The 23,057-nt window shown below is 43.4% G+C and overlaps 1 protein-coding gene across 9 annotated transcripts in view; it reads left to right on the forward strand.

Moving 5' to 3' along the window:
• The window catches only part of SFR1 (SWI5 dependent homologous recombination repair protein 1), a 71,822-nt gene extending 48,996 nt beyond the window's left edge, over positions 1-22,826 (forward strand). For 7 of the 9 annotated variants that reach the window (XM_056529193.1, XM_056529195.1, XM_056529197.1 and 4 more), the window contains 3 exons: positions 3,757-3,858; positions 16,074-16,427; positions 20,872-22,620. In XM_056529193.1, coding sequence (XP_056385168.1) covers positions 3,778-3,858; positions 16,074-16,427; positions 20,872-21,060 — 624 coding nt within the window. In that variant the 5' untranslated portion in view covers positions 3,757-3,777 and the 3' untranslated portion in view covers positions 21,061-22,620. Of the gene's footprint in view, positions 1-3,756; positions 3,859-16,073; positions 16,428-20,871; positions 22,621-22,661 lie in introns of those variants that run through there. The other 2 variants (XR_008846083.1, XM_056529190.1) reach the window with 2 other exon arrangements.
• Positions 22,827-23,057: the final 231 nt, after the last annotated feature.

Below are 23,057 nucleotides of genomic sequence, written 5' to 3' on the forward strand. Positions count from 1 at the left end.
CTTCCTCATTAACTTAACCCCTTAAGGACGCAGCGTTTTTCCGTTTTTGCATTTTCATTTTAACCTCATCACCTTTCATAACGCTTTCAATTTTGCACATAAAATTCCATATGAAGGCTTATTGTTTGCGCCACCAATTCTACTTTGCAGTGACATCAGTCATTTTACCCAAAAATCCACGGCGAAACGGAAAAAAAAATCATTTTGCGACAAAAATGAAGAAAAAAATTTCATTTTGTAATTTTTGGGGGCTTCCGTTTCTACGCAGTGCATTTTTTGGTCAAAATGACACCTTATCTTTATTCTGTAGGTCCATACGGTTAAAATGATACCCTACTTATATAGGTTGGATATTGTCGTACTTTGGAAAAAAATCATAACTACATGCAGGAAAATGTATATGTTAAAAATTTGCATCTTCTAACCCCTATAACTTTTTTATTTTTCTGCGTACGGGGCGGTATGAGGGCTAATTTTTTGTGCCGTGATCTGAAGTTTTTATCAATACCATTTTTGTATTGCTCAGACTTTTTGATCGCTTTTTATTCAGTTTCGATCAGCCCGACTGAGCTGCTGGGAAGCGTTTACTTTCTTTTTTAGACGCGGCGGCAGTTAACAGCGTGCGGCACAACGATCAATGCTGCATGCTGTTAGCCCCGTTTTAAACACTGGGACCGGGCGTAGGGCGTACAGGTATGCCCTACGTCCTTACGGAGTTAAGGACATAGCGTTTTTCAGTTTTTTCATTTTTGTTCTGATCGTACTTTTTGATCGCTTTTTATTCATTTTTTTTAATGATATAAAAAGTGACCAAAAATACGCTATTTTGGAATTTGGATTTTTTTTTACATGTACGCCATTGACCGTGCGGTTTAATTAACGATATATTTTTATAGTTTGGACATTTACGCACGTATTTTTATTTACACTTTTTTTATGGGAAAAGGGGGGTGATTCAAACTTTTATTAGTGAAGGGGTTAAATCACATTTATTAACACTTTTTTTCACGTTTGTTTGCGTGTTATAGCTCCCATAGGGACCTATAACACTGCACACACTGATTTTTTTACACTGATCACTGGCATACATTAACATCACATTAATCAGTGTTATCAGTGCTTGACTGCTCCTGCCTGTATCTCAGGCACGGAGCAGTCATTCGCCGATCGGACACCGAGGAGGCAGGTAGGGATCCTCCCAGTGTCCTGTAAGTTGATTTCATTGCGACGGTCCCGAGCAGCCCGACTGAGCTGCCAGGATACTTTCAGTTTCACTTCAGGTGTGGCAATCAACTTTGATCGCTGCATCTGAAGGGTTAATACAGGGCATCACTGTGATCGGTGATGTCCTGTATTAGCCGCGGGTCTCGGCCATTGATGGCCGCTGGGACCATCCTGATATGACGTGACCCCGCGTTATATCACGGGAGACGGCACAGGACGTATATATACGTCCTGTGTCGTTAAGGAGTTAAAGGAAAGCTGTCACCAGTACCGACAATTAGTGCAGGTGACACTGCTGACAACGGTACTTACCTTGTCCCGTTCCGTGGCGGGGATCTCCCTTTATTATTTCATCACCCCCTCTATTATTTAATTTCATTCCCCTCTTGATCCCCCCCGTGCTATTTCATCCCCTGATTCTCCCGTGCCGTGTCTTCTCTTGACAACCCCCCCACTGTGCCACATCATTATCCCCCCTTCCCTTTATACCCGCTGTGCTGTTTCATTCTCACCAGGCCTGTGTTGAGTGATGTCCTCCTGTGTGGCTCCACTGTATGACATTAGGTGCATCACTCGTCAGTCCCAGAAGCCACCGCTCGTTCTGGTGATCGGTCGGGGTCTGAACACTTTGGCTCCAACCAATCAAAATTTTTGACATGTCTCTATAACATGTCAGAAGTTTCTTAAAGTAACAGTGCCTCTTTAATGGCTCCCTGCCAGCCTAGGTTTACTGTGCCGCAGTAGACATGTGACTGCTACAGCCAATCACTGGGCCTCAGTGGTATCTGGCGCTAAAAGACAAAAGAAATCTTATCTATTGATAACACTTCATCACACCAATGTGCATGGAGTATTACAAACTCTGGACGGATCGTGTTACAAGGGCATGCGCAGTCTTTATCCGTTCCAATCACTGTTCTCCACTTTGTTGTCTTTGGAAGTCCCAGAGCGTTAATTCACCGAGGAGCAAGAGATCTGTATCTCCTGATCAGTGGGGTCCTATTGGTCGGACCCCCACTGATCAGCTAGTTATCCCCTATTCTGTTGACAGAAGATGACTTTTAAGCTTAGGATAACACCTTTTAAATGTACATAAACTTTTATTCCCCTTCAGACATGTCGTCATAGTGAGGTATCAGTAGTTGTGATCAGTCGGATCCGTGCGGCGAGACTGTCTTGGCATTTAATAAAAACGATTGAACCAGAGAATGTCATGGCATCTGTACGTCGAGTGCTCTGCTTTCCACGTGAAAAAAAAGGGACAGAGCCCTCCTCTGAGCACTTTTGTTTCTTTGTTCTAGCGGTCGGTGGGGGTCTCAGCAGCCGAACCCTTAGAGTGTAATTCTCTCATGGCAATCTGTAAAAGAAATAATTTTACTGTTCTCTATGAGACCTGATATTACATAGATAAAGCCTTTATAGGAGACCACATTGCTTCTCCAAGGTGCCTGTAGGTTCATAATAGTGTTCTTTATTTTTGTTGATGCATATCTGTTAATATTAGACTGTCACTTTTATACAAATTTAAATCTATATATTTATCTAAGGCAGTGGTCTTCAACCTGCGGACCTCCAGATGTTGCAAAACTACAACTCCCAGCATGCCCGGACAGCCGTTGGCTGTCCGGGCATGCTGGGAGTTGTAGTTTTGCAACATCTGGAGGTCCGCAGGTTGAAGACCACTGATCTAAGGGATTGAAAGAGAACTATCATGCACAAAAATGTATCCTTTAGTCCAAACTCGCCATTCTTGGGCAGAGCCAGCGTCCCGTGCAGGAGATCGCAGGGAGTCCCAGCAGTCGGACCCCCCTGCAATCTAAAACTTAGCCCCTATTCTTTGGATAACAGATACATTTTTGTGCACGATAGCTCTCTTTTAACACATTATACATACTACATGACTTGGCCTGGGTGCTGTTGCCTATGCACCAGTCATGTACAGACGTTTCCTAGTATATCAGCATATTGTAATTTGTCACACTTGCTTTTTTATGGGATTTTCTTAATTGTCTTTAAAAGGGGTACTCCTCTGGAAAACATTTATTTTTTTTAATCAACTGGTGCCAGAAAGTTAAACAGATTTGTAAATTACTTCTATTTAAAAATCTTAATCCTTCCAGTACTTATCAGATGCTGTTATGATCCCCAGGAAGTTCTTTTCTTTTTGAATTTCCTTTCTGTCTGACCACAGTGCTCTCTGCTGACACCTCTGTCCATTTTAGGAACTGTCCAGAGTAGGAGCAAATCCCCATAACAAACCTCTTTTGCTCTGGACAGTTCCTTACATGGACAGAGGTGTCAGCAGAGAGCACTGTGGTCAGACAGAAAGGAAATTCAAAAAGAAAAGAACTTCCTCCGTAGTATAAAGCAGCTTATAAGTACTGGAAGGATTGGGATTTTTTAATAGAAGTAATTTACAAATCGGTTTAACTTTCTGGCACCAATTGATTTAAAAGAAAAAGTTTTCCAGTGGAGTACCCCTTTAACCATGTTGCATGTGTAGTAATGTGTGTATTATTCTTGTTGCAACAGGAAGACTATTATTAAGCAGACATGGACAATCCCCCTATGTGTACTTCATCACCAATGTACATTGGCTCTCCGGATCCTCAGAACAATGTATCACTAAAGAAAGTAAGTGTTTTATCATGACAAGCTCTAATGTATTTCATTTAAAGAGTACCTGTCACTAACTACTCTCTTCCTGATTTATTACTATATCTGTACCTGACTAATGCTGAGAAGCATCCTGCTCTTTTTTCAAACAAAATCACACAGAAATACCTTTTCTGTGGTCTGAATTGGTCCTCACTGTGTGTGCCGTCCGTGAGGCAGGAGGGGGCGTTTCCCGGCAGACGTCATCTGAATCCCTGCCGGGGGATAACTTCCGCCCTTTACAGGACTCCTGGAGCAAAGGCATCTCCCATCCCATCTCTCACCAGCCGTGGGGGGTGTGGAAAATTGTGTCCCCGCTGCTGCTCTCCTCTATCCCTGTGGCTCTCACTCTCACCAGCCACTGGGATGTAAGAAGCGTGTCCCCACTGCTTCTCTCCTATCTACGCTGCCCCCGCTGTTGCTCCTCCATCCGTGACCCTGCTGCCAGATGTTAGAGCAGAGGCAGGGGAGAGCGTCATCCATCCCTGCCCTGATTGACAGACAAGGAGCTGCGCTATCACGTGTCCCGGCTGCAGTCTTAGATTTTGGACTCATGCCAGGCCATTGGTGACTTTTTCAAACAGTAAATACATTTAGAAATAAACGTTTTTTTAAAATTATATTCAATTAGGAAGTTGTTTGCCATACGTTAATACACCATATATAAATATATATAAAAAGTTTTGATGACCGGTACTCTTTAAAGGGATTTTCTGTCCCATATTGCTTTGCCATCTAGATCAGTGTTTGTAACCTCAGACCCTCCATGTGTTGCATAGCTTGGACTGTCTTTGACTGTCAAGGCCCTGATGGGGATTGTACTGGTTAAACACAGATTGGAGATCTATGATGTCGATAGTTGTGCTTCTAGAGTAATCTCTAGGACCAAGGAGGAAAAACCCCAGATAGTGTTAGGTAGCCAGGGCGCCTTGCATTTTGGAACCTAGGCAGTTGGAAATAATATCCAACCGGGTATGCTGATGCATATTGGGAATTGGAAAATCTGCAACATTTCTGCAGTGACAAATCTACACCAAATTGTGCAAATTTACAGTCATGGCCGTAAATGTTGGCACCCCTGAAATTTTTCAAGAAAATGAAGTATTTCTCACAGAAAGGGATTGCAGTAACACGTGTTGTATACACGCTTATTCCCTTTGTTTGTATTGGAACTATACCAAAAAAGGAGGGAAAAAAAGCTAATTGGACATAATGTCACACAAAATTATTGGCACCCTTTCAAAATTGTGGAAAAATAAGATTGTTTCAAGCATGTGATGCTCCTTTAAACTCACCTGGGGCAAGTAACTGGTGTGGGCAATATAAAAATCACACCTGAAAGCAGATAAAAACTGTTTGAGGACTCGAGAACCAAAATTTTTAAAAATATCAACAATCTCAAGGTTACAAGTCCATCTCAAGAGATCTAGATTTGCCTTTGTTCACAGTGCGCAACATTATCAAGAAGTTTGCAACCCATGGCACTGTAGCTAATCTCCCTGGGCGTAGACAGAAGAGAAAAATTGATGAAAGGTGTCAACGCAGGATAGTGTGGATGGTGGATAAGCAGCCCCAAACAAGTTCCAAAGATATTCAAGCTGTCCTGCAGGCTCAAAGAGCATCAGTGTCAGCGCTAACTATCCGGTGACATTAACGCTATGGCAGGAGACCCAGGAGGACCCCACTGCTGACACAGAGACATAAAGCAAGACTACATTTTGCCAAAATGAACTTGAGTAAGCCAAAGTCCTTCTGGGAAAATGTCTTTTGGACAGATGAGACCAAGATAGAGCTTTTTGGTAAAGCACATGATTCTACTGTTTATCAAAAACGGAATGAGGCCTACAAAGAAAAGAACACAGTACCTACAGTGAAATATGGTGGAGGTTCAATGATGTTTTGGGGTTGTTTTGCTGCCTCGTGTACTGGGTGCCTTGAATGTGTATAAGGCATCATGAAATCTGAGCACTGTACAGCCTAGTGTCAGAAAGCTGAGTGTTAGCTTTCAGCAAAACAATGACCCCAAACATACATCAAAAAGCACCCAGAAATGGATGGCAACAAAGTGCTGGAAAGTTCTGAAGTGGCCAGCAATGAGTCCAGATCTAAATCCCATTGAACACCTGTGGAGAGATCTTAAAATTGTTGTTAGGAAAAGGCGCCCTTCCAATAAGAGAGACCTGGAGCAGTTTGCAAAGGAAGAGCGGTCCAACATTCCGGCTGAGAGGTGTAAGAAGCTTATTGATGCTTATAGGAAGCGACTGATTGCAGTTATTTTTTCCAAAGGATTTGCAACCAAATATTAAGTTAAGGGTGCCAATAATTTTGTCCAGACCATTTTTGGAGTTTGGTGTGACATTATGTCCAGTTTGCTTTTTTTTCCCTCTGTTTTTTGGTTTTAGTTCCAATACACACAAAGGGAATGAACATGTGTATAGCAAAACATGTGTTACTGCAATCCTTTTCTGTGAGAAATACTTCATTTTCTTTAAAAATTTCAGGGGTGCCAACATTTACGGCCATGACTGTGTATATGCAAAACAAAAATACTAATCTGTTTGTACTTAAAAATCAGCAGCTTTTCAACAGCAAAATCCACAATATCACGGATTTACAGTGGATTTTAAAGGGAATGCAAAAGATCAATATGTGCCTTCCCCTGCATTAAAACAATAAAAGGCTGCATACTTACCTCCCCTGGTGCTGCAGCTGTCAGGTCTTCCAATCTCCAGTGTTGTTCATCCTTCTTCTGATGACATCCCACTTCCTGCTAAGCCAGTCACAGAGCTGAGCTGGGACAGGAGGCCGTCACCGGAAGCTGACAAAACAGGAACAATGTCAATGTAATCCTTTGCGCAATATAGGTGGGACCCAGCATACTCAGAATCCCTGCCTCTCTGCTCCTATATACCCGTCCCCTCGCGCTTACAAGGACGAAGGTGTCCAGGAATATTCACAAGGTAGGTGGCATATGGGAGTAAAGGGAACAGCAGGGATGCTGGGTATGGTGGGTCCCGTCTTCATTGCACGAAGGATGACATTTGCATATTAGCATCGTAGCTAATACACCCTGTATTTCTGGAACGGCAGCAGGGATGAGTTATACATCATTTTACTCAGGTTCACTTGCACAATAACTCTGTGCACTGGTTTAAGTGTAGGTTTCCCTTTAAAGTGTTACGGCTACAACATCCAGCCAAGTCAAGGAGGTCAGCGTATCACAATCAGAAGGCAACTTCATGAATATAAAATACAGATGATTTTTTTTTTTCTCATGATATAAATCTCTGATAACATGTGAACATAAATATAAATAGGGCTGCAACGATTGACCAATATTATCGATAAAAATAGTTAATCAAAATTGTTATTGACGATTTCCATAATCGATTAATCGGTTGTTAATGGCCTCGCTTAGTAGGGGACAGAGCCTAATAACATAATAATTCTACTATTGTTACTACTTTCCCTGCCTTTTAGCCCCTCAGTCGGCCCCTAAATGCCCCCTCCGTCTCCCCTTACCCTCTGGTGCCTTTTTTGAAGATGTTGCGGCTTAGCTCGAGCACTGAGACTGTGGCCTGCAGTGCAGTCCAGAAGCCGGTGTAGCCTCCCTTTTACTCTGTGCCTCCGACGACAAGAAGCCTACAGTTCTGACATTGTTTTTTTTTATCCGATTTTAATTAATAATTGTTCAAATAATTGTTAGTTGCAGCTCTACATATAAATCTTTGCTAAAAACATAAAAAATTGCCCAGTTTTAGAACAAGATTCTTTGGATAGATCAGTGGTCTCCATACTGCTGCAGCCATCAACATGGGCTACCTTGTTAAAGGTTGTCCGGGAATGCTGGGAGTTGTAGTTTTGCTACATCTGAAGACCACAGTTAGGAGACCACTGGGATAGATGAAACCAAGATTATCTGGTACCAGAATAATGGGAACGTAATAGTATGAAGTAGGAATGGAAGGGCTCATGATCTGAAGCAGAACACCTCATCTGTCACATATATTAGAGGCAGTGTTATGGCATGGGCAAACATCACAGCCTTCCATCATATATTATATATATATATATATATATATATATATATATATATATATATATATATATTGGTATATCCTCCTGGAATACCTTCAATGTAAGGCGCAGTGTGAACAGAGCCAATCTAATGCTTTGAATAAAATTGATCTGTGGCTGATGCAGTCAAGGGCCATCTGAAGCCTCTGAAAAGTCAGGTTTATGAGCTCTAGGTCAAAGAGAAAGTATTTTATTTTTAGTTTATAATGTTCTTTCTGCTCCCTCTGAAACTGGGCTATGATGTGAATCTAGTATATACTGTAATGTATGTATTTACTATGATATATTGCTGTATATTTCCTTTTCCTCGCGGATAACTTTCCTCTCTCGTTCCCTCTCTTCTATTATACACCAGATGGTCTAGGAAGGAGAAAGGATCCTATATAGTGATCTCTAGTACAGATCAATAGCACAGTCATTTTTGCCATCTATGAAAATGCCCATGTGTGCCTGTATCCACAGGACAATCCTTTGGTTTTCTGTGCCCAGATTGTGCCTTGCAGTGACTCCACCCTCATGACGATCCTCTTGTCCTGGCTAATTTCGCTTTTACACTCTCGTTTTTCCCTCTTCGCACTATAATAGCCATAACTACCTACTGTAATGATACCTTTTCATTTTTCCATAACATTTGCTCCGTAACAAAAAAAATATCGGTGAAGTGAAATTCAAATAGTAAAAGATAATTTAGCAAATTTGGTGATTTTCTTTTTTACACAATTTACCTTGTGGTTGATATGACATGTTGTTTTGATACTTTAGGTCAGCCTGATTACAGCAATACCAGATTGGTATAGTTTCCGTCATGTTTTACTAATTAAAAAAAAAATCTGAACTTAAAAAAAATAAATAAATAAATAAAAATTTTAATTGCCATTTTCTGACCCCCGTAGCTTTTTTTATTTTTCCGTATAACAGGCTGTATGAGGGCTTATTCTTTATGCCATAATCTGTTTTTTGTATCGGTAACATTTTGGTATTGATTTGACTTTTTAATCACTTAACTTTTTTCTAGGATATTATAAAAATTGCAATTCTGTGGTTTGGTATATATTTTAATTTTTTTACATTTAAGTCATTTACCGTACGGGATACATAAAATTATATTTTAATAGTTCATACAATTACGCAAGCAGTATAAGCCGAGTTTTTCAGCACGATTTTTTGTGCTGAAAACACCCCCCTCGGCTTATACTCGAGTGAACTCTCCACCCGCAGTGGTCTTCAACCTGCGGACCTCCAGAGGTTTCAAAACTACAACTCCCAGCAAGCCCGGGCAGCCATCGGCTGTCCGGGCTTGCTGGGAGTTGTAGTTTTGAAACCTCCGGAGGTCCGCAGGTTGAAGACCACTGCGGCCTTCGACATCATCCAGCCCCCTCTCACCCCCTTTAGTTCTGTACAGTACTCGCCTCCGCTCGCGCTGGTCCGGTGCTGCAGGACTGTCCGGAGAGGAGGTGGTCCGGTGGGATAGTGGTTCCGGGCTGCTATCTTCACCGGGGGCGCCTCTTCTAAGCGCTTCGGGCCCGGCCCCAGAATAGTCACGTTGCCTTGACGACGACGCAGAGGTACGTTCATTACCAACGTACTTCTGCGTCATCGTCAAGGCAACGCCTCTATTCTGGGCCCGAAGCGCGGAGAAGAGGCGCCCCCGGTGAAGATAGCAGCCCAGAACCACTATCCCACCGGACGACCTCCTCTCCGGACAGTCCTGCAGCACCGGATCAGCGCCGAGCGGAGGCGAGTACTGTACAGAACTAAAGGGGGTGAGAGGGGGCTGGATGATGTCGAAGGCCGCAGTGGTCTTCAACCTGCGGACCTCCGGAGGTTTCAAAACTACAACTCCCAGCAAGCCCGGACAGCCGATGGCTACCCGGGCTTGCTGGGAGTTGTAGTTTTGAAACCTCTGGAGGTCCGCAGGTTGAAGACCACTGAGGGCGGATGATGACAAGAGGATGATGAAGGGGGGTGGGGATGATGACAAGGGGATGATGAAGGGGGGGGGGGGTGGGATGATTACAAGGGGATGATGAAGGGGGGTGGGGATGATGACAAGGGGATGATGAAGGTGATGATGATGAGGGTCTGGATGATGACAGGCGGTGATGATGATGAGGATGTTAATGACGGGGGGTCTGGATGATGACAGGGGGGGATGATGTATTTCCCGCCCTAGGCTTATACTCGAGTTAATAACTTTTTTTCCTGGGATTTTGGGTTGAAATTAGGGGCCTCGACTTATACTCGGTCGGCTTATACTCGAGTATATACGGTATTTTTATTTTTACATGTTTTATATAGGAAAACTGGGTGATTTGAACTTTTAATAGGGAAGGGGTTAATGTTTGTCTTTTAAACTTTTATAAATGTATTTATTTATTTTTAATACACTTTATTAGTCCCTTTGGAGACTTTTAGGAGGAATCATTAGATTCCTCATGCAGATCAATGCAGTTCTATTGAACTCCATTGATCTGTGTGCTCTGCGATCCATTGATAGAGCCTAGTGCAGTCAGGATCTATCAATGACAGAGCCACAGACACCAGGGAAGCAGAGGTAAGCTCTCCGGCTACCCCTACAGTTGATCACATTCACATGTCCCTTTAGATGCTGCTGTCAGCTTTGACAGTGGCGATTTAAAGGGTTAATAGCCAGACGCGGTGATCGTCGAATCCTGGTTATTAGCGGCGGACCCCAGATACTGAAAACAGCAGGAGGCTGCAGAGTATAAAGTGATCACAAGTCTAGAGCCTGCTCCATACACTCCTCTGAGCGTCGCCATGCTTGTCGGGGTCTTTCAGGCCTGGCCCTGCTTGCCCGAAGCAGGGCTAAGGGCCTGAAAAATTCACTTGCCCGGCGCCCGGAACTGCATGTCCCGGGCATCAGGCGATAGGAATTCCACATCCCTGAATCTGAGCCAAGCTTTGGAATGTCATTTTGTAGATCTTTTACTGTTCTCAAATCTTATCCTAGAGAATTTTACATCTACCCCACGTCTCTTCTAATCTCTTCAATTGATCATAAACACATTTTTGTATTTATCACTCATAAATCTTGTTAAAAGCAAAATATGTTCCTGATCCCTCAGGGAAGATCAGGGGGCAGAAACGATTACCCCGTTCTGATAAATGACATTGACTAAACATGTAGGTATCTGTGTAACATATATGCATCTATATACAAGTGTTTTAATCTAGGTATCTGAGAATTCCCCTGATGAGTCATTTACTGAACAATTCTGTCCTGAAATCATCATCTTGTTGTCTCCAGTTTCTTTTATTTGGGGGGCCTGGGGTATTTTGTGTCACATGAAACCCTCCAAGGCAGAATGTAACTTAAAAAGACATTTTTAATACCAGCCTGTAAGGAAACAGATGTAGTCCCGCACCTGCCATAGATTACAACATGTTTTAAAGCAATTAAATTGAACTTTAAAATTTTCTACTCTCGTAGTTTCCACCTACATCAGGAATGGACAAAAATCTCTATATAGACCATAGAATCCAAAAGGACTAATCCTGGGGCCAACCAAAGGGTTAATTCCATCTTATTATTGGATGGTACAATGCAAGGAAATGGCATTACTTTACTGTTGATGTGCGTCTGACCTCTGGGATCCCCACCAGTCTTGAGAGTTGGATCCCTTACTTAAGCTTTCTGCCCACGGTGCTATACAGGGAATTATAGCTGGCACTAGTTAAATGGGTTATAACTTTTTTTTATATATCAACTGGCTCCAGAAAGTTAAACAGATTTGTAAATTACTTCTATTAAAAAATCTTAATCCTTTCAGTACTTATGAGCTTCTGAAGTTAAGGTTGTTCTTTTCTGTCTAAGTGCTCTCTGATGACACGTGTCTCGGAAACTGCCCAGTTTGGAAGCAAATCCCCATAGCAAACATCTTCTAAACTGGGCGGTTCCCGAGACACGTGTCATCAGAGAGCACTTAGACAGAAAAGAACAACCCTAACTTCAGAAGCTCATAAGTACTGAAAGGATTAAGATTTTTTAATAGAAGTAATTTACAAATCTGTTTAACTTTCTGGAGCCAGTTGATATATAAAAAAAAGTTTTTTCCTGGATAACCCCTTTAACCCCTTAAGGACTCAGCCCATTTTGGCCTTAAGGACTAATTTTTACGTTTTCATTTTTTCCTCCTCACCTTCTAAAAATCATAACTCTTTTATATTTTCATCCACAGACTAGTATGAGGGCTTATTTTTTGCGTGACCAGTTGTCCTTTGTAATGACATCACTCATTATATCATAAAATGTATGGCGCAACCAAAAAACACTATTTTTGTGGGGAAATTAAAACGAAAAACGCAATTTTGCTAATTTTGGAAGGTTTTGTTTTCACGCCGTACAATTTCTGGTAAAAATGACTTGTGTTCTTTATTCTGAGGGTCAATACGATTAAAATGATACCCATTATTATATACTTTTATATTATTGTTGCGCTTAAAAAAAATCACAAACTTTTTAACCAAATTAGTACGTTTATAATCCCTTTATTTTGATGACCTATAACTTTTTTATTTTTCAGTATAAGCGGCGGTATGGGGGCTCATTTTATGCGCCATGATCTGTACTTTTTTTTGATACCACATTTGTATATAAAAAACTTTTAATACATTTTTTATAATTTTTTTTTTAATAAAATGTATTAAAAAAGTAGGAATTTTGGACTTTTTAAAAATTTTTTCGTTCACGCCGTTCACCGTACGGGATCATTAACATTTTATTTTAATAGTTCGGACATTTACGCACGCGGCGATACCAAATATGTCTATAAAAAATGTTTTTTACGCTTTTTGGGGGTAAAATAGGAAAAAACGGACGTTTTACTTTTTTATTGGGGGAGGGGATTTTTCACTTTTTTTTACTTTTACTTTTACATTTTTTTACATTTTTTTTTACACTTGAATAGTCCCCATAGGGGACTATTCATAGCAATACCATGATTGCTAATACTGATCTGTTCTATGTATAGGACATAGAACAGATCAGTATTATCGGTCATCTTCTGCTCTGGTCTGCTCGATCACAGACCAGAGCAGGAGACGCCGGGAGCCGCACGGAGGAAGGTGAGGGGACCTCCGTGCGGCGTTATGAATGATCGGATCCCCGCAGCAGCGCTGCGGGCGATCCGATCGTTCATTTTAATCGCGAACTCCCGCAGATGCCGGGATCTGTATTGATCCCGGCACCTGAGGGGTTAATGGCGGACGCCCGCGAGATCGCGGGCGTCGGCCATTGCCGGCGGGTCCCTGGCTGCGATTAGCAGCCGGGATCAGCCGCGCATGACACGGGCATCGCTCCGATGCCCGCGGTTATGCTTAGGACGTAAATGTACGTCCTGGTGCGTTAAGTACCACCTCACCAGGACGTACATTTACGTCCTGCGTCCTTAAGGGGTTAAGTGTCCCAGAAGTTGCTCTTCTGCTGACCATAAAATGAAAGAATATTGTAGTGATAAGTTGTTAATTAATAAAGGAATTCCTCTTAAACTTTTTAGGTGACCTTGAAGTTTTGTAGACACCAGGAAGTTGTGATTGCATGGGGCTGCTCGCTGTTGTTTTTCCCTCTTGTATAATTTAGCTGGCCATACACTAAATGTTTCAGACTGCAAACAGTAGGAATCGACCGATATCGTTTTTTTAGGGCCGATACCGATAATCGGTGGAGGTTAGGGCCGATAGGCGATAACTTATACCGATATTCCGGTGTAAGTTATCGGCTATTTATCCCCCCGCGACACCGCTGGAAGATCATTGATTTAAAGCGGGCGCTTTAATTAAATGCACTGCAGAGGCTTTTGCGGTGCCATAGGCCGCCGCCGCCACCCGCTTCTCTCCCCCTGCCTGTCCGGGGGTCCTGAGACCTATCACCGCCACCTCTCCCCCCGCCGCACCCGCGACCGCCCCGAGCCACACCGCGACCGGGGGGCGGTCTTGGTGGGGGCAGGGCATTGTCGGCTTATCGGCAAGGTAATTGCCGATACCGATAATGCCCAAAATCGTGATTATCGGCCGATAATATCGGCCATACCGATAATCGGTCGATCCCTAGCAAAAAGAGACCTTTTTCTGCCCACTTTTTCCTCCCTTTCGTGGCTTGAGGAAGCATGACAGATGGCGACCAAATGCATGTCTGTTAAGTTGTCAGGTCAAACAACACTAGTGCACCCTGTGATGTGATGCCTAGACTAGACCACTGATCACGGCAGAGTTTACCTGGCAATTCATTGCTTTAACCTATAACCTTGTCGTCCAGCCATGTTGTCGCCCAATCACGATCAGCAAGTCAACTGGTGTATGGCCTGGAGAGAAAGATCAAACTTCCCTTTATCCCTCTGACCGCTGTTCAGTCTGCTGTTACAAAAGGGAAACACAGTATTTAGAATGAGATGTGATGATCTATTGCCAAAAGTACAAAGGTCTATGCAGTGAATTAGGGTCAATACTAGAGCTGGGAAGTATGACCAAATATGTGTATGACTGTATTTTTGTAACTTATGGAGGTTACACAGTATATAACTGTATTTCTTTCACCCCCAACCCCCCAAATCATGTTACCCGCCAGCGCTGTTCTGCTTCCCCCCCAATTAATTATCAGCCCAGCGGGGTACTACTCACATATGTCACCCGCAAGCATCCTCCTCCTCTTTGTTGCGGGCCGCCGGCGCTGGAACTCTATACTGTACGCCAGTGGTCTCCAACCTGCGGACCTCCAAATGTTGCAAAACTACTACTCCAAGCATGCCCGGACAGAAGCCGGCTTCTTACATGACAGTGCGTTTAACCTATCACTGGCCGGGGCGGGACATCGCTGCGGCCGGTGATAGGCTGACGGCTCTCTGACGTTCCAGTCCCCAGGAACAGTGTGAGGCCGATGTAGGTGAGTTAAAGTTTATTTTGTTTATCTTTTGCAGCCTGGGCATAGGGATACAGCGTACAGCAGTGGTCTCAAACCTGTGGGCCTCCAGCTGTTGCAAAACTACAACTCCCAGCATGCTCGGACAGCCGTTGGCTGTCCGGGCATACTGGGAGTTGTAGTTTTGCAACATCTGGAGGTCCGCAGGTTGGAGACCACTGGTGTACAGTATAGCGTTCCAGCGCCAGCGGCCTGCAACAAAGAGGAGGAGGGCAGTGCTTGCGGGTGACATATGTGAGTAGTACCCCGCTGGGCTGATAATTAATTGGGGGGGGGGAGCAGAACAGCGTTGGCGGGTAACATGATTTGGGGGGAGCAGAACAGCGCTGGCAGGTCACATATGATTAGTTCCCCGATGTGGGGACAGCGCAGCAGCGCTGGGCTGATAATTCATTCCCAAGGGGGAGGGGCCCAACCGGTATTGCGGTATGGGGGAAATTCATATTGTGCGGCACAAAAATTTCGATATTCGGTATGAACCGATATACCGCCCAGCCCTAGTCAATACCCTGCTGCATATAGAAGATAAGAAACTTACCATCGAGTTGCCATAAGAACTGATGTCTTTACCTCAACAAATATATAAATATATACAGCATAAGCCATTGGACAATACAGGGACTTAACGACATTACATGAGCTCTGATATGGGACACCAATGGCCTTAACTTATTTTCTGGGCTACACTGTTTGTAAGTTACTACAAACACCAGCATCTTAAACATAACCATAGAAGATTTAACCAGTGGGCGTACATAGAGACCAGCTGTACAGCACTCAAACACCACTTGCTGCAGCATCCTCCCGATTTAGTTGACCAGGGGGGCATCATGATTAGTAACATCTGTAAAACGTCCCTTATGTGCATCATTCAGAGCACCTGCTAATCTTAACAGGTCCCATTACAAGTCCCATATGTGCAACTGGCCAATACACTTTATTTGGCTGATTAACTTCTTGTGATAGAAGAGCCCTACAGGGAATTTTACCAGTTTCCATATGGCAGTAAAGCAACCTTTTATGTATTGGTGACTGCAGGAAAGTTCAGGAGGGTAGATCTGCACCCTGTAGGCTTTTGTGTCACTAAAGGATTTTCGATAACAGCACAGTGCAGTTTATAGATGTAAAATCTCAGGTACCTCCAGACTGAAATTAATGGCGTTACCAATTTTTCTTCCTGTAGCCCATAAGTGCGACTCTTCGAGAGCGTCTGAAAAAGTGTCGGAGATCATTTAGTTCAACGTGTTCAGTGGCGAAACGGCTGAAAGTTGATGGCGATGAGAGTGATTCTTCCCTTCCCAAAAATGTACAGAATAACTCTGCGGACACAGGATCACCAGGTGGTCTTCTCATTCCTGGACCCACCAGTGTGTCTGAAGACGGACCAAAACTAGAAGCTTCTCCTTCTAAGCCTGACGTTCCTGCTTGCAACAACCATCAGGAAATGGTGCAGGAGAAAAAGAGATTGCTGAAGCGAATACAGGAGAAGGAAGAACATCTGAGGAGACTGAAGATGGTTAAACTGTATAGGTCAAAGGTAAAATCTGTACAACCTCTAATTCTCTAGAGGAGAAAACTGTGTGAGACACAACTTTGCTGTTAAACAGAATCTGTGCATTGAGAAAACCCCTTTGTCTTTATAGTTTATGTAAAACTATAAATATTTTTGTGAGTATTTTTTTTTTTTTTTCATAACTTCGTCTTTCCCAGATATCTTCACTTTCCTCCTCCACTTGTCTGCTCATCGTCTAGGTTACTGCCATTGTTCTGCTCATGAAGCATTGGTCGGACTGGTGACCGTGCCAACTGGTCAGAACTGTGGGAGCATGCATGCTATTGAGGGGCATCACTTTACTGGACATCTAGAGATATATATATATATATACACACATACATACATACATACATACATACATACATACAGTGGTCCCTCAACATACGATGGTAATCCGTTCCAAATGGACCATCGTTTGTTGAAACCATTGTATGTTGAGGGATCCGTGCAATGTAAAGTATAGGACAGTGGTCTACAGCCAACGGCTGTCTGGGCATGCTGGGAATTGTAGTTTTGCAACATTTGGAGGTCCGCAGCTTGAAGACCACTGGTATTGGAGGTTATACTGACGTGCCCCCGCCGCTCCGTACCGTCAACGCTGCCCTGGATGTCGCCTTCCATCGCTGTTGCCGTGTCCCCAGGGTGTCCCTGACGCTCCGGCAAGGCCTTTGCTTCCCCGGCATCCTCGCTCTCCGTCGCCGCCATCACGTCGCAACGCACGCCGCTCCTATTGGATGACGGGACGGAGTGCGCAGTGACGTGATGACGACGATGGAGAGCGCTGACGATGTAGGGGATCCCGAAGATGACGCGCCGGAGCCCTGAGGACAAGTAAGTGATCATCAGCGGACCACACGGGGCACAGTAAACTGCTATCCGGAGGCAGCTGAAGCAGTCTGCGCTGCTGGATAGCCGTTTAAGCGATGGCCCCGACATACAATAGCATCGTATGTTGATGCTGCCTTCAACATGCGATGGCCTCTGAGAGTCCATCGTATGTTGAAATGATCGTATGTCGGGGCCATCGTAGGTCGGGGGGGGGGGTCACTGTGTGTGTATGTGTGTGTGTGTGTGTGTGTGTATATATATATATATATATATATATATATATATTTTATAAATAGTTAATCTGATACACATTAAAACACATTTTACCTGAAATAAATCTGTTATGCTGATCCTGAACAGTCTATTTATCCAATTATGCAAATGTCATTTTCTGAGCAATGGAGTTGGTCTCCAGCCTTTACCTGCTTGCTGTGACCAGATATCAAAGCATAAATATGCATCTGACATGACAAAGAGTCTGCGATACAGATTTTGAAAGGAGGCGGCAATATCAGGCCAGAGCGGGTGGCAGAAGTATTGCTCAGAAGGCTGGAGACCGCCTCAATTGCTCAGAAAATGAAATTTGCATATTTGGATAAATAACCTGTGGCCATACATATACGATTTTGACTGAGTATGGCTGATCAATCATCCATTAGATCTCTAGTGCACTTTAACACAATACTGAATGGCCAATTGATCATACCAGATGCATTTAATTTTAACCAACAATGGTCAAAAAGTAATCTGTTAGGTTTATACTCTGGCTGGAGATTTCAAATGCGGCCAGTGATGACTGAATCAGTCGGGGCTAGGACCGCGCAGACATTGCAGACTCCTTAGACTGCAATTTATTCCAATTGAATTTTGGCAGAAGACAGACAGACAGATCATTATTTTGGAGGTGGAATTTTTAGCAGCGCAAACTTCGTTGCTGAAATTCTGTAGTGTAGGCTGTACAGCGGAATCCCATAGACAGCGATGGGATACTGCTGCATCGGAATTTCTGAGTGTAATTTTTAAACAGAATTATTCTGTAGTTTACATTTATAAGATGCGCTCAGTGGAGCTTCTGCTCTAGCAGTGAAAGTAGTGAGTGGACTGCCACCCTCCAATGCTAGTGAGGAGGAGATAACAAAGTAAGTGCTTAACAGTGTAGTTTTCAAGGGACAGGGGAAGTGTTTCATGTTAAGACTAGTCCATTTCAAATACTCATACGTTCTTTGCACCCCTTTTATGCGATACACAGAGCTCTATTTTTATTTGCTCCATTTTTGTTTTTTTATTTAAATGTTTTTTATTCAATACACCAATTTTAACAAACATTCTTTTTTATCACACAAATACACAATAGCTTTTATTCTTTAATAACCGTTCTTTCCCCTATTTTTTTCAAGCATATTAAGTGGAAAAATAAAAAACAAAGTAAAGCAAAAAGGTGTCTGGACATGTTCGCTTATAATCATGATCACCATGCCCACCTCTATCATAGACTGGCTTCATTGATACCTTAAGTTTGTAGATAGAGTCCTTCTGCTGCTTTACTGTTTATTCTTTATCAGCTTAATCTAATATAAGAAGTTAGAAGGATCAAGAAATCTTCACTGTCAAACCTATCGTAGAAACATAGAAACTAAAGAATAGCCTTATACCTATCTCTATCTTGTATGAAGGATAGCCTTATGCCTATCTCTATCCTCTCCTCCTTTACTGTGTTGATTCCCTTATGTATATAAAAGTTTCTTTCCTATCCCCTCTGTCCTGTCTGTCTTCTATACATGTTAAGGTCCTTTAACCTTTCCTGGTAAGTTTTATCCGACAATCCATGTACTAGTTTAGTATCTTCTCTTTCCAATGTATCTATATCCTTCTGAAGATATGGTTTCCAGTACTGTGCACAATACTCCAAGTGAGGTCTCGCCAGCAAATGGCATGAGCACTTCCATCTCTACTGCTAATACCAGCCAATGCTTTGGTGAAACTTGACAATGTCTCTACAACAGGGTTCTCAAACTCAAGTTATCCGGGGGTCACTAGAGGTAGCAGCTGGGTGAGGCTGGGCCGCATGCGCCCCTTACATATAATGCCCCCATCATGTGCCCCTTATCATCCACCAGCAACCCCCCCCCCCCCCAATTCCCCCTACCCTGTGTGGTAATGGCATGAGTTGATGGATGATGGGGGTGCTACTTCTGGGGGTTCCCCACATTAGGTAGGCAGCAGGTTCCCCGCATTAGGTAGGCAGCAGGTTCCCCACATTAGGTAGGCAGCAGGTTCCCCGCATTAGGTAGGCAGCAGGTTCCCCGCATTAGGTAGGCAGCAGGTTCCCCGCATTAGGTAGGCAGCAGGTTCCCCGCATTAGGTAGGCAGCAGGTTCTCCGCATTAGGTAGGCAACAGGTTCCCCGCATTAGGTAGGCAACAGGTTCCCCGCATTAGGTAGGCAGCAGGTTTCCCCGCATTAGGTAGGCAGCAGGTTCCCCGCATTAGGTAGGCAGCAGGTTCCCCGCATTAGGTAGGCAGCAGGTTCCCCGCATTAGGTAGTAGCAGGTTCCCCGCATTAGGTAGAAGCAGGTTCCCCGCATTAGGTAGTAGCAGGTTCCCCGCATTAGGTAGAAGCAGGTTCCCCGCATTAGGTAGAAGCAGATTCCCCGCATTAGGTAAGAGCAGGTTCCCCGCATTAGGTAGGAGCAGGTTCCCCGCATTAGGTAGGAGCAGGTTCCCCGCATTAGGTAGGCAGCAGGTTCCCCGCATTAGGTAGTAGCAGGTTCCCCGCATTAGGTAGTAGCAGGTTCCCCGCATTAGGTAGAAGCAGGTTCCCCGCATTAGGTAGTAGCAGGTTCCCCGCATTAGGTAGTAGCAGGTTCCCCGCATTAGGTAGTAGCAGGTTCCCCGCATTAGGTAGGAGCAGGTTCCCCGCATTAGGTAGGAGCAGGTTCCCCGCATTAGGTAGGAGCAGGTTCCCCGCATTAGGTAGTAGAAGCAGGTTCCCCACATTAGGTAGCATTTTTGTTCAAACCCCCCACCCCCGGACTCTCTCACACACGCACACATAGACACATTTACCTGTCTGGTGCTGTGCTTCTCCTCTCCGGCGGCGGCCTGACGAGTGACATCACTGACGTCCTCCTGTACGGGTCTGCGGAGGAACGTCGCATGCGACGTCCCTCACCAGACTCGGGCCAGCCAATTGGAGACGTGGAAGAGGGCGGGGTAAGTGAAGCCTATCGGCATTTAGCGCTGCTTGCCCGAAGCAGGGCTAAATGCCTGAAGAAGTTACCTGCCCGGCGCCCGGAACTGCATGTCCCGTGGGGCAATTCAAATTACATAAACCTGGTGCGGCCCACAAGCTTTCGTTCCACGGGCCGCAAATGGCCCGCGGGCCAGGAGTTTGAGACCCCTGCTCTACAGTCTCCAGAGCCCTGCACACAGCAATGAGTGAACAGGGTCATGATGACAACTTTTTTATTGTCTAAAATTGCAGTAGGCTCCATATCTTCCCACATTCCTACGTTTAATTAATTTGACTATTCAGACTAGAAAAGGTAATATTGTGCTGATAACACTTTTTAATGTTAATTTCTGTTTTATCTCATTTAGAACAATCTGGAAGAGCTACAGTCTCTGATAGACAAGTGGAGGGAGAGCAGCCAACTTCTATTGCCTGAGATCCAGAAAGCATTGTCTACAGCAAACCAGAAGATCACTTTAACACAACTGATAGAAAACTGTGGACTGGATGAGAAGTTACTGCGCTACAACAGAGCTGAGGAGGACTTTGATGCATAATGTCTATGGAGACCTGAAATTCTTAAATATATATTTAAGTTAATGTGATTGGACTATGAGCTGGGTTTTCTGGTGTGTGATAAAGAACATTTAAATGGATAACAATAACACGTAAATCCTATTTTAACATGCTAACCTGAACTGTAAACCAGAGGTCAAACCTCCAACTACGGTAACTATTTTTATGGTTGGTCCGACTGGTTATAAAAGTAAAAACATGTTACTATAAAGTATTACCTCCAATCGAAAGGGAGAATGTGGGGTTCTGTTCCTGTTGTTGATTTAGAAAATAAAAAAACATTACAGCAATTATATCAAACATTTATTTGGGTAAATTCAGATTTTGCTACCTATTGCCTTTATTGTGGAACAAAATCTTAACAAAATATGCACATTTGAACCTAATCCTTCTGCTGAATTGAATTTTACAGTTCATAATGTTAGGGCTTAAACAATCAACTAATCGACTATTATCATTTATTAATCGGTTGGTGGATTATCACTATGTATATATGGACCTGCGGTCCTCAGAAGCCTGTGCAGTGAAGAGGGGGTCCAGCACATCATCAGACTGCCTGATTTTCCATTAACACCATTCAAGTCTGAGACTTCCAGGATGGAACATTAGGTAGTCTGCCTGATGATGTGAGTATCGGCTCTAGTCTCGGGCAACGGGACATCCCTTTTTAGTTTAACCCATATCCTGCCATTGGCTACAAAGATAGTAACGCTTTAAAGTGTTGTGGTTTATATTGCCCTGTAGCACAGTTCTCCTTTCTCTTATTTTTTGGCCTTTTCCTCCTTTTCTTCAGGCTCCTCAGGGATTTCTTGCTATTGAGTGACATTTTTTTGTCGCACTACGCCACACTTTGCACCAGTAAACACATAAAAAAAATAAACAAGTTAGGAGGATTATTCAACTGAATAGAAAACCCAACTCCAATAGTAAGTCAGGGCCATTTTTTTTCTTTTTTTTAATGATCTAATTCCAATGTTAGAATTATGAACGTTTTTTAATATGTGTTTATTGACTGATGCTGCTCTTTAATAGAAGACATTTTTAACTCGGTACAGCCAATTTGTTATCCCCTGTTATTTGCTCTGGTTGGTTTAAAGGAGTAGTCCAGTGGTGAACCCAGTGGTGAACAACTTATCCCCTATCCTAAGGATAGGGGATAAGTTTGAGATCGCGGGGGGTCCGACCACTGGGGCCCCCTGCGATCTCCTGTACGGAGCCCCGACAGCCCGCGGGAAGGGGGCGTGTCTACCTCCGCACGAAGCGGCGGCCGACACGCCCCCTCAATACAACTCTATGGCAGAGCCGAAGCGCTGCCTTTGGCAATCTCCGGCTCTGCCATAGAGATGCATTAAGTTTTTCACCACTGGACTACCCCTTTAATTTAAATGTTTTTTTGCAAATTATTCGGTGGCTGCCCCATCCACAGCCATGTTCTATGGATTATTGTCTTAAACAAGTTTTCTTAGGGGGAAGTCCAGATGTTGTGTATTATTCATAAAATGCTCTAAATGTAAAAAAAAAAAAAAAAAAATGTAGTGTGTAATACAATACATATATCTACTGTGTTTTTCTTTGAATGTAGAGAGCCTGGCTCAAGAATGGACGAAAACCAGTGGGAATTCTGAAACATATTAATCATAAAAAAGAGCCCTGAAGGAAATAGTTTCCCATAGACCTTTAAGAAAAAATATCAAGTTTAAACCAGAGCTTTGCATTCTGACTTAAGGCAAATACTTTCAATGTGTGATCACATATTTTAAAGCATTATAAAGTAATTTTTAACATTTTTGTAATTACTGATGATTTTGAGATTTTTTTTTTTGTATAGTAATTGTAAATAAGCTGCCCACCCTTTTATGAAAGAGACAATATTCCCACTATGTCTTGTTCATACAACAGTTAGGTGATATTTACAACATCTGCAATGGAGGCTAAGCCCAGAACCTCTGTCAAATGTGGTGTGAAAATGATGGCAGAA

This window comes from Hyla sarda, chromosome 7, assembly GCF_029499605.1.
Source record: "Hyla sarda isolate aHylSar1 chromosome 7, aHylSar1.hap1, whole genome shotgun sequence".
NCBI lineage: Eukaryota > Metazoa > Chordata > Amphibia > Anura > Hylidae > Hyla > Hyla sarda.